The following is a 13059-nucleotide window of genomic DNA, read 5'->3' as shown; positions in this document are numbered from 1 at the left end:
AGAAATGCATTTACCCATTTCCCTTGAAATTTAAGCAGTACTCCATATTTGAGATGCAGGCCTGGATTTAACTTTTACAGCACTTTTTCATGCTGCAGAATAGTCATGGGTAGAGAGCTGCTGAGACATTGCCTCTTGCCTGCAGCAGTCACAACAAGCATTGAACATCCCTGGATTTACAAATAGCTAGGACCATTGATTACAGATTTCACCTAGACTAATAGAGAAGAATTGATTGAGAACTGGAACGGGAAGGTAATCTGGGTGACAGCGATCACGAAATGGGTTTTCATTTCTAAGATGTGACAACAGTAGAGAAAGGACAACAGACTTAAAAAAAAAAAAAAAAAAGCACCTACAGAAACAAAAGACAAATCCACCTGAAAAAATACAAACGAAAGCAATTTCCACTCAGAGGAAAGGCATAAAGCACAGGCCATTATGGCTGTTTACAAAGTTCTCTAACGACTGGAAAATGATCACAGTAAAAAGTGGTAACACAATTATGTGACTAAGGTAACTATATAGAAAAAGAAAAAGCACATATTAAAATCAGAAAGGTCAAGGAGCTAAAGAAACTTCAGTTAGCAAGAGACTAAAACAGAAAAAAAATTTATAAATACCTTAAAATACAAGATAACAAAGAATGGAAGAGATAAAGCACCACACAAGGAAGGAAAACAAATAACCTGACTGAAGTGCTCCTGCTTCGTTTGCATTAACCTTCACTAGAAGTGCCACTGACTGAATATTTATCAGGTACTAAACATAATCCATTTCAGGGCTAGGACAGTAACCCCAGTAAGGTAGAGGGTACCTGAATGACTTAGGGCATGGCTCCTGGAAATAAGCTGGGACAGATAGTGCGTCTATCTAATTTCAAATGCTAAAATAGTTCTGGAACTATTAATTTGTATTCTGGAACTAGTTAATTTGTAAACACACAGATTATTATAAAATGAGGTTAAAAATAAAACTACAAAATCTACCCAGGGTTTTGCCAAAATAGCCAATCAATCAAATTAAATCATCTTCTGACAGACACCTGGCTGAGCAGGTAAAGCAGCACCTCTGGTTCAGCAGGATTCCAGTCACTCTCCCCTAGGACATTCCATCAAACTCCTGAGACACATCTCAAACATAATTACTCTAAAGTGGCTTCACAAGGGACTAAATCAAGTCATCCTCAAGAAAAGTTTTCATTGTTATAGTTCACTATTGGGAGGGCATTTAACGTGTCTTTCTGCAGGGACTTGGCTTTGCCTTGGTTCTACCAAGTATTTTCATTATTGTAAAATTTGACAATGAAACACACCTGGAAGGAAGAGGCTGCAACCACTCACAGGATAAGATCAAAATCAAAGACATCCTTGAAGAACCTATTTCAGAACATTTCTACAGTAAGAGGAAGTGCTATATTTAGGAGGCACAAATCATATACATGTAGGGGAAGAATATATTTGGGGAGCACAGCGAGCTGCAAAATGCAATGGCCATAAAAAGTGCACAAATCGCTTTCTGAGACTATTACTAAGGATGTTAAAAGCAACGGGTAGAAGCACAGGCTTTCCAGACCTGGACCCAGCACTGGGACTACTGTGAGAAAAATTTAGATAGAGGAGCAAGTTTAAAAGAACACAAAGTGCTCAGGTAATTGGAAAATAAGATTGTTGCTAAAAAGCCATGGGAGCTGGCCCTCCTCTGAAGGAGATCACCATGGGACAATCTAACAGTCATCTGATGCATCTGATGCTCCCAGACCCTTCCCCAGCTCTGCTGTCCTTCTCTGGACACGCTCCAGCTCCTCAATGCCATGTGATGAGGGGCCAAAACTGAACACAATATTCCCTATGTGTGGCCTCACCAGTGCCAAGTGCAGGGGGACAATCACTGCCCTGGTCCTGCTGGCCACACTATTGCTGACACAGGCCAGAATGCCTCTGGCCTTTTGGTCACCTGGGCACTGCTGGCTGTTGTTAAGCCACTGCTGACCAGCAACCCCAGGCTGCTGCTGGGCAGCTTTCCTGCCTCTCCTGACCTCTCTGCAGAGCCTTTTCTACCCTCAGCAGATCAATATTCCTGCCCAAGTTGGTGTTGTGTGTGAACTGACTGAGGGTGTCCTCAATCCCCTCTCCCAGGTCACTGCCCCAACACTGAGCCCTGGGGAGCACCACTGGTGACCTGTTTGCAGCTGCATGTAACTCTATTCACCACCACTCTCTGGCCCAGCCATCCAGAGAGTTTTTAACTCAGCTAACACCCATCCAAGCCATGAGCAGCCTGTTTCTCTGGGAGAATTGTGTGGGAGGTGGTGTCAAAGGTTTTACTGAAGTCCAGGGGGATAACATACACAACCTTTCATTTATCAGCTAGGTGCCTCACCTAGTAGGAATAAAGTGACTGACATTGGCTTTACATGATCCAAAGTCTTGAGCCGAAGGTGAAACCTTTAAGAATAATCTTATCTCTGCTTTTCAGCTATATTACCAATTTTGCTGACATACAATTTTCTTCAGACCACTCTTTTCCCTCCTTTATTGAACACTTGCCTTGCAGTAAAACTATGCTTTGATAGATTTTAAATTTTCTTGTCTTTATAAAAAAACTTCGGGTACAGCACATTCTTACAGCAATTGGTTTGTTAGATTTGAACTGGTCTACATACACACCTCTGCACAGCACCTAGGATTCAGCCTCCAAAACCATGCACAAAAAAATAAACAACCTCCTATATAGCAACCACAGTGATAAGAGCAACATCAGCAACACTGACAACAGTTTTGGTCCCAAACAAATCCAAGTTATGCAACTGATCTTGAATTCATTCATAAAAATACTTCTGTGCTTAGAGTTGTGCAGAGATAAATTACCATATTAGGCCAAGAGAGGGCCCCATTGAACTACATTTCCCTTGCTCACAACCCTTTAAAGTAGGAAGACTTTGGAGATGGCAAAGGAGAAAGCAAAAGAGATAAGGAACCTGTGACAAGTGAAGGGCACACCAGAAGAAGAAAGACAAAAAAACAGAAACAGAGAGGGAAAAAAGAAAATCTCTGGTAACTTCTAATGGTCTGCGTTTATCTTCTGTAAGACTTAACAAAACAAAAACACAGATAAACCATGCAAATGCAGTGTTGAAGGAGCAAAAATACAGGAAGAAGAAGGAAGAAGAAGATGCAGCTGGCACCCCGGGGAAAAAAAAAATCCTTTTGGAAAACACTGAAAAAGTCAAAGACTCAGGACAACAGCAAGAAATCTAGCAATGTCCCATAACTGGCAAGTCTAGGGCTTTGTACAAAACTAAGACTTTCTCTAAGGCAAAACATATAATCCACCTTTAATTAGAGTCACATTTGCATTAAAATTTGTAAGAAAGTACTTATGCTACTGTGGATTGCATAAGAAAATTTAGGTGCCTAACTGTTTTTTAGGAAGAAAAAAAACCCCACATCATCTTGACTGAAACTGCCCCTTATTTTCTGAAGCCTGGGGACCACCCTTGCTGATGTGTCCGTGTGGTGTGACTGCTGGTTCTACTGCATTGCTTTAAATTTTTCTCCATTGTGTATCACACAATCAAAAACATTTAATACTCTACGAAGCAAAGCCACTTGGATCGTGGACAAAACTGTTCTACACTTGTCTTTTTCCTTTCAGAACTACCTTCAGAAGTGACAGCAGTTGACTTTCACGGAAGTTTTAACCAACCAAACTCTGATGACACAACTTTAAAGCATTTCACACAAGTGTCCAGTAGGTTAAAAGAATTAAGAACTGCATTCTTATGTTTTGGGAAAATTGCTCAACACCATGAGCTCGTGACAGAGCTTGTCACTGCAAAGACCATAAGATACCAGTAATCACAAAAAAGAAATCCAAAAGGATGCAAAAGAAAGGCAGACATTCATACTGATGGCTAGATAAGGGGAAATTGCCATGGTGAAATAAAGAACTGAAGTTTTACAGAGGTACAGACACACTGTAAATAGCCTTCAGGATCTCAAATCTGATTTAGAAGATAATACAAATTCAATTGAGGTATTTCAGGAGAACTTAAACCACCACTGAAACACACAGCATTAAAGATTTCCTCAGCAAGAGCATCACTGCTTTTCTTTTAGCCATTTTTAATTTCCAAGCCTGTGACTCGGAGGTGCCATTTAAAGGCCTTGACAGCTCTCTACAAGATGGAAATTCCAACTCCACTGAAGACCAGATCAGCCTACCTAGAAGAAAAATCTTTAGGTGTCAGCAAGTAAAGACCATCTCCAATCAGCCTGTTGAGAATTCATCACTGTGAAACAACCAACCAACCAACGAAAAAAAAATCCCAATTGAACAAAACCAAACCAATGTTTCATAAACATCAATGTGAATTTCACTCTTTTATATGAATACACCAGATAATAAAAAGATAGGGTTATAAAGCATGCTTTATCATACTGACTTCCCATGTATATATTTTTCTTTTTTCTTTTTTTTAATTAAAATTAACTCCCTGCTGCTTCAGAGCATGCTTTTAAGGATTGCCACGTTCGATCTACACCAAGCAGTGGGAAAAGGAGCTCAGAACCTTAAAAGCCTTTGTTTCTCATGTGTCCACAGCAGAGCACAACTTATTACCTGTTTCCTTAAGTCCTGAGCCGATCTGTGAAGAGTGTGGTGGTTGTTAGCCGTGAGCCCTTTCGTAGAGGAGCCAGTGTTTGTAGTAGCATGGTGATTAGCAGCAGCCTGGTCTTTTCGACTCTCAGCCTTATGTTCGCTGTTCCTCTCCTTCCCTGGGGTGGCCTCTTTGCTTTTGTGTTTCTGAGCAGGTTCTTTCTCCTTCGATGATTTGCTGGACCCATTGAAAACTGAGAAAAGAGAAAATCAGGTTATTAAGGGGAAAAAAAGAAAAGAAAAAGCATGCAAGACCAAACACTTCATTCAAAACAATCACAATTTTCCCTGCTCCCAGCATTGGATATTTAGTGAATGCCTTCTTACAACTAAAGTTAAATCAATATAGAAATAGCACTATTTTGCATATTTCTTTAGATGAACAGATTTACTAAAGTATTTCCTCTGCTAGCTAGCACACATTATCTTCAATATCCAATTTCAAACATACAAGGTATATTACTGTTTTGACTGACCTAGATTTAGAATTATGAGTGTGATTTTTACTTATGACAGTTTTAATTATCTTTTTTTGCTCTTGTAGTGAGAGAATTCTAAACATAACCTAAACAGAAAAAAAGATTTATTTTTATACCAATGTAGAAGAAAGGAAACGTTCCATGAAAAAGCATGTTTTGTTTTCATCAATACCCAAACTGCTGAATCAAACTGACAGCAGTTTGCCTATAGCAGACAAGCTGCAAATAGAAAAAGGTACTGCTGCAAAGAAAGGGAAATACTAAAACCATTTTGGAACATGTGACATGAAGTAACACTGGGACCTATGTTGAGGAGTGTAACCTTTAAATGAAGGGATAAAAAAATGTGGAACAGACACCTTTATTTTTTGAACAATAAATATCACTCGAATGTGTACAAGCAAGTTTTGCTCCTGTCTCTCTGCTGAATTTATTTAACAATAGTCACTGCTCTTCTGTTGTCAGGGAACAGGAAAAGCTGAAACTAAAACAAACTAACGAAAAAATCACATCACATTTCTCTGTTTGTTAATCAAAAATGTGCTCAATTCATGCCAGTGATGCCCCCTCTTCAGTGTAGCACTCGACAGAGGTCTGCAAAGCTTGTGATCCAGCACCCACAATGGCAAATGTCCTCCCGCCTTTTACTCTCGATTTTTACCCATCTTTCTTTGACACGGCTTAGGAAAGGATGCAAACAAGAAACTTCATAAATACTTAATAGCACAACTATGTGAAAATCTTATTTCTTACGCACAATTTGGGAATAGCAACTAAATGCATGAAGTTACTGTTTTCTTGTGAAATGAAAGCCTTTTGTCACTAAAGGTGATATTCCTACAACAAACACTTTCTTATCTAAGTTGTGAAGCTTAGCTGTCTTTACATAAGTAGAGTATTAACAGTAGGAGTAGCAGTAAGAGTAGTAATAAAAACCCAATCCTGCAGGACAGAAGAGGGACAGCTAAGCTGTTTTGAGCAGACCCTACCTCCAAACCTTCCCAAGCAGCTATTCAGCTTCCCCTGGCTGGAATCCCAGCAAACTATTGACAAATTTGATTTTCAGGTCACTTATCATTTCAGTCAGTTTTATGTGTTGAAGCAGTTTGCTTTAAAAAGAAAATACTGTAATTACTTTTCTCCTCTCTTCCTTCCCACTTGCATAAATGGAGTAAGAATGAGAGAAAAGCTGTCGGCAGGAGAGTCACCACAAATTTCCCCAAGGTTCTGTCACTCCTGAGCTCAGGAGCAACTGGTGCTGCCCCGGCCAGCCAAGGATTTCTCAGTGATTTCTGCGAAAATCATGTAACCCTTTGTGTCTCATTTCCAATGATGGAACTGATAATAATTGCCAACTCCTCTCAGGAAGTTCATGACAATACATTCATCCTCCTTTGTAAGGAATTCTCACATCAGATGGAAGGCGCTACAGATGCACAAAGCACAACTATTTATTTTTAATAAGACATAGCACAAACCAATGGCAGCTTTGTTAATATCTGTTTTATCATTTAGAGTGGTATCTTCCTTTGAAGAAAGCAAATTGTATATACTGATCTGCTCCTATGGAAACATTCAAGTCAGAGAGATTAATTTTCTGTAATCAGTTGCCACTTTAAAAACAGAAGAGTACTAGAACAGAAAACACAGCCAAAAAGCCAAATTGTGCACCTCTCTGGTTCACAAAAAAAAAAAAAAAAAAAAAGGGCAAACACGAGACAAGGTATATTTTATATGCAACAGCTCATTAAATTTAAGTGTCGTGGGAACCCTGCCAGTTTTACCCTCTGAGTAATTATCTTTTGTCTTAATTTGTAAGATTCTTGAAAGGAGGAAGACAGAAACAGGAGGAAAAAAATGTTCAGTCTCACAGGAAAAGCTTAAAAAGCTTAAGTCTGAAAACACAACAAAGGGAGATGCAAAACAGTTTTTGCCATGCTGTCATCTAGTTAAAAAGTAGATGGTATCAGTTTCTATAAAAATCAGTATTTGTTTCTTCCAACACCTAGATTACTGTTATATCCAGCTACTTCATATCCAGCCACAAAACCTTTCTGCAATAGTAAGTTCTGAAAAATCCACAAACATACTGTGTGAAAATGTTAACTTGATTAATTACAAAATGCTATTGCAAGCCAAGCATTTAGTGGGGGAAAAATCCCCAAAACTATGATTTTCCTCCCATTTTACTAAAAATGTTGAAGCAAGTTATTTAGACAATAAATTTATTTAGTACAATACAGGATTAAACTCTGGCCCAACAGTTAGTAAGATGGTTTAAAGGAAAAGAAACGTATCACCAAAAAAAGACCAAATAACCGCCCCAAAAAATCTCATTGGAAGAGTAACTGATAATAAGCCAGCAACACCCACTTCTCAAAGGAAAGAAAACAATAACTCCCCAAAATTCTGCATTAAACATTACTGAGACCAAATCTGATTAAACAATGAAATTATTATTAATTCTTTTGTGCCTTCTTATGCAGCAAATTCCATTCTCCTTCATGTCTGCCAGCTCTTAAATATTTCTGATGCAGTCAGAAAATCAGGAAAGGTGCACGTTGTGCTTTAGGAACCCCAGACAGGACAATCTCTCTTAGAAATAAGTCGGACATGCCAATATCCAATGTTCTGGTCCCAGTCACTTTAGTTCCTTGCTAAAGAGTAGTCAATAAAGGTTTCACCCTTGAAGCAGTAATTTCATTAAAAGACAGAAAGACAAAAAACCAAGTCCAACCTATACTAGTGGTGAAACTTGCATTCCTGAAACAGAAATTATATGTAGTCTTGAATTATTATTATTTCATGTTATCTTAACCAACTCTGTATTTCCAGAACAGTTTTTAATTAAAGGTAAGAAGCGCTACTAACAAATAATTAAAAGTGTAAGTAAATTATTAGTGTTCGGACACTCCAGATAGAATAAATGGGTATCATTATACCCGTATCCATCTGAATGCTTATTCTCAAAATGCTGTCCCCTCCAAAGCTATTATTATTATTAAACTGAAACAATAAGAGTCCCACAGTGAAATACTTGTGGGTCTTTTGGTTAGCAGTGATGATCAAATACAAAGAAACTGAACCACTATATTCAAAACTCACAAGCACTGGGGGTTTTTAAACCACTGATATAATTTATAGCAGCAGAGCAAAACCTTATGGCAGGCGTGATCCCCACAGATGCATCAGTGCTCCCTGCACCAGGGGAACTAGACTCCAGGCACCAGTATTCACCCAGGATCCCATACCGGGACTTCGGGGTATCTCATTTGAAACTGTTATAAAGAATCCCTACACAAAACAAAGCAAACTGTGCAAATTGTGCCTGTGTTACATGCAGCTACAATAACGTCTAAAAAAATTTTTGGTCAAGTAAAGCCACAGATGTGCTCAATTACTACAGATTAACTAAGCATTTACTACAGGAATTGACACTGTAGTGGGCGATAAACATAATGTGTTTTCAGCAATTTTCGGAAGTATTCCTACAAATTAATTTGCACACAAACACTTCACAGGATACAGCCAGCCAGCCATACAGAAGCTAATTTATAATATGTACAATAATCAGGCTTTCACTGTGGAGGCAGTAGAATTACTGGACTGGGTTCAGTCAGCTATTGACTCCACGGACAAAGCTTTGTTTCCCAAGCCCTCCTGGAGGTTATTCTTGCACCTGATATGCATTATACTTGAGATAACCAGGGAGGTTTAATATGGACTGCAGAATACTGAACCCTTTTGCTCTGTGCCAGTGGCTGTGAGATGAAGGCACGGACCATACACATGTGCTGCGTGTTGCACAGCTTGCACTGCATAAGGCAAGTGATTGCACATTCCTAAAACCATCCGGAAAAAAGAGGGGAGATAGAAGTGAAAGGGAGAAGTTTTGTTTTTAGAAGGAGAAAAGGGAACCTTGCCAATATGGTGAACCCGAGCCAGCTATTCCAGTGCAAACCTCATGTTGTTACATATATCATGTTTGGGAAGAGATGTAGTATTAATCAACTTTCTGGCATAGAGTATCTGTTACTGTACAAAAACATTCTTGCTCTGCCTTTAATTCAGTTCTAAGTCACTGTGAAAACATTTATGTGGCTCTCAAACTGTGTTGAAGGACCCAAGCAATAATTCTTTTTCCCTCCCAGAGGAACTAAAACAACCTTCTACTTCCATAAAACACAGTATTTTAATACTGTCAATTGTTTTTCTTAAATGTTAGGTATGTTCTGACTTCCACAAATCATTTCCAGGGATAGAAGCTGTCTTCTGGAACCCCCAGCATGCTCTGCCTACTCAGAGTCAGGAGCAAAGGTGTACTTCAGAAAAAAAACGACAACGCCATATATGAAAACATGTGGTATTGCTGTTTCCACACTTCCCAAACCCTAATGCAACACCACTCAATTTCTCAGCGGATAACATGGCACAAAAATTTCCATAGCTGCATGCTAGCAAGAGTCAAACAGGAAAGCCATGGCAGAGAGGTAACACTGAATTCGTTTTTGACACCATCAACAACACAGCTCAAGCCCTGCACACACAGGAATATATTGGGCTACCGGGAGAAGCATTATTGGTATGAGACACCGCGCCACCGCTTGCAAAAATTCAATACCGAGTGTCTCGTCTCAGCACAAATTCATTACTCTCACCTAACCATTACGACACAAACAACATCAAAAGGGTCACTCACTAAGCAGCAAGTCCATGCAAGAAGTGTCTGCCTGTTATCATGAGTCTCGCACCAGGATAACAATTCAATTTGTTTTTGGTTTTGGTTTTTTTTTCTTTTGAGCAACTTCCAGCTCTCCTATTCTTCTCCACAGGTCATACATCTCGCTACTGAAAATCCGCAAATCCCCAAATGTGTTGTGCCTGATTTGCATATTTAAATATGCAAATTACTGCAAACCGGGTAATTTTCGTGTTACATATTTTTGCAGAAAAATTAAATGTGCAAAAATGTTTATTGCAACAATTACTGGTTCCATGGTCTTTCAACAAAAGGCTGTAAATCATCAAAATAATTGCCTACCCATTAACTATTGCAGCACTCTGCCTGAAATTTTCTCATTCTTCAAAATATATTTTTCTTCCAAATGTTTACCTCTTCAGGATTAGTTTCACTAAAAATTATGTACAAGCCTGAGGCTCTGTCTCATATACCACCCACAAATAACAAATTTAGTTAAAACCAAAACTAAATAAAGAACTGCAACCAGAAATCAGAATTTTCTCACAGCACACTCTAACAGTAACATGTAATAGATGTGCCATTCAAGTCCAAGATACACAAATGCTGCGTTGCATTATACTTTGAAATAAGAAAAAATCTATCTGTGATCTTTTCCAGCATCATCTTTGTACTGATATACATGTAAGGAAATTACTCTGCTAAATTATCCATTGCAAATTGAAAGTGAAACATACTTTGGTGTTTCTGGTAAGCGAGTAAGCACTGAAGCAGAGGATAGTGTTTCTTGCAATGCTTGCTTACTATGCACTACTGCCAGGTTTGTTTTGAAATTTGAGCCCCAAAAGAAAAAAAAAAGGAAGAAAAAAAAAAAGGCATCTATACAGTTTTCTAGTTTTCTCCCCTGCTCATTTCAGGCAAAAGACATGCAGAGCACTTTTTATCTCGTCATGTTAACAAAACACAGCATGAACCAGCAACCATTTCTGACCCTGGTGGTTTGCTGGTTTACTCCCGCTAAGGACACCAAACTCGTTGTTCATAAATAAGTCTGGTTACAAATAATGATGACTAATCCTGTTTTCCTGAAAGCAAATAAGAACTTAATTGTCTGTCTTTGGCATCCAGAGACAACAGGACATTCCCAGGTATTCTGGCCCAGATGTGCACTCCTCCTCCGTCTTTGAGCTGCGGCGCTGGTGTGAGAAATATCTAATTCCCCAATCATTCTTCCTGAGAAAATTAGCCAACCATTATTAGAGGAACTGCAGCCTCCTGCATGCAATGCCAAAGTTGTCTACACAACCATATCTGTGTATGTTGCTCCTCCTGAGGCACTTTTCCAGCCCACAAGCCCTTTCAAGTACAGTAATGCCTTATCCTCCTTTGCTCCTGAGATGGGACCGATAACCCAACAATTCCCCAACTCCACCTTCCAGCTCTCTATCACAGCCTGCCTAGCAAAACACTTGGCACCTGCAAACATTTTTCTTCAGGAGCCTGCAGAGAAAACCTTCCATTGTGCCACAGAATGAAATCAAACTAGGATTTATTTAGCTGCAAGGAATTCAAAGAATTAGGTTTAAAGGAACAAAGACCTAAGCCTATCCTCTAACCTACTACTTGGAATTTCCTCTGAGCAGTGGGGAGATGAAATTTAGACCCAGTATCTCCCTGGAAAGACTTGCACACTCCCCTTTACACACTCCCATGAACGCAGGGGATAAACACTTCTGCCAAATATATCACTGCTCTTTTACAGCTGGATGTGTGTGGAGCACATCAGAAGCACTATGAAAGGAGGGTGAAAAGGCACAGGTAACAATCTGATGCTTTAAATGTATCTGTATAAGCAGTAAGGTTGGAAGGCAACAAGTCAGTTAGCTAATTACTTCATCTTGTGCAGTAAGTTATGCCACGTGCTACACGTGCTTCCCATTCACACTCAGGCGTTCTCGATTGAGTTAGCTCTCCAAAAGGTGGCTCAACAGGCTCAGTTATAACAAACAGTTTAGTGTGCAACCTTAATAATGCCCCATATTGGCGTCAGAAGAGGATATTGACAAATTACTTCGCCCAGAAAAATTGTTCTGGCCCCCACTGAGCAGAAAGCAATCATTTGACACTGTCTAATGACATTAATCAAACTCTGAACCTTTGTTGTTGTATGTCATAGCAAATGCTTAGCATTTTCAGGTCCAAAGTGCTTGACTAGACATTGTATATTAAAAACAAAAGACTTTAATTCATTAAAAATAGACTCTCACGCTAGATTAAGTTCATTTGCTGCACCCGTCCCTGGTCTGCCTTTGTGTGTGGTCTCATTTAAAACAGACAAACATGAACCAGAACCTACTTTATTCACATGAAACAAAAATACTATTGGCTGTCAACCAACATAACAGACACTGAAGAATGGGAATACCTCTGGGTAAGGAAATTTTAATTAAAAAAAAAATAAGACAAGAAGAAAAAAAGAAATTACAATGACGAAGAAGCAGCAGCAGCTGCCTTCTCTGGGAATTCCTGTTTCTTCACCTTTGTCAAAACATCTCACATTGTCTCCTATGTATTTTATAAAGGTCTTTTGCAGCTCTATTAAAGCAGCAGCTTCATTTACACTCTCTCTGATCTATATTGATAAAGATTATGAAGCCATTATATGGCTCATTATGTTTGCCTTTACTTACCCCCAATTAAGATTTCAGGTGTCTCTGGTTTTGAGCTAATTTGAAAGTGACTGCCATCTGGGACATTCTCAAGGAACAGGATCAGCTCCTTTTGCAGGGTTATATCACATTTAAAACTCTAAGGGAGCAGTTCTATTACATGCAGCCTCATTTTCCACATGCAGAAGTTTTGTGCCTCTTATTTTGGGGGTTGTTATTTAGAAATCAATCCAAAGTGCCAAGTTTTAACCTATGGCTGGTAAAGCACTAAAGCTCCTGGTCACAGCTGACAGTTGAAAGGCTATTAGGTGTAACATCCCCTTGCAATTATCCACAAATCATCCACAAAAAGTGACTTTTTGAGCTTGGGCATGCAATAAAAACAGATTCAGATGCAGTCATGAAAAAAATTTTGGCATATGTAACAAAGGCACCATTTATAGAAAACTCCCTTTTGAAAGGCAGAGATGAGGATCAGCACAGTGAAGTAATTTGGATCTACTAGTCTCTTCTTCAGGGCAAGGTAGCATAAAAGAACCAACAGAGCAGGCAC

At 39.1% G+C, this 13059-nt stretch overlaps 1 protein-coding gene across 4 annotated transcripts in view; it reads right to left on the bottom strand.

Moving 5' to 3' along the window:
* JARID2 (jumonji and AT-rich interaction domain containing 2) overlaps positions 1–13059 on the bottom strand; it is a 209171-nt gene that overhangs the window by 30008 nt on the left and 166104 nt on the right. For all 4 annotated transcript variants that reach the window (XM_033077245.1, XM_033077234.2, XM_033077265.2 and 1 more), the window contains exon 6: positions 4624–4853. In XM_033077245.1, coding sequence (XP_032933136.1) covers positions 4624–4853 — 230 coding nt within the window. The remainder of the gene's footprint in view (positions 1–4623; positions 4854–13059) is intronic.

The sequence above is a fragment of the Catharus ustulatus genome, chromosome 1 (assembly GCF_009819885.2).
Source record: "Catharus ustulatus isolate bCatUst1 chromosome 1, bCatUst1.pri.v2, whole genome shotgun sequence".
Taxonomy (NCBI): domain Eukaryota; kingdom Metazoa; phylum Chordata; class Aves; order Passeriformes; family Turdidae; genus Catharus; species Catharus ustulatus.
Note: the sequence above shows the minus strand (reverse complement) of the source record. Positions and strands in the feature narration are given on the sequence as shown.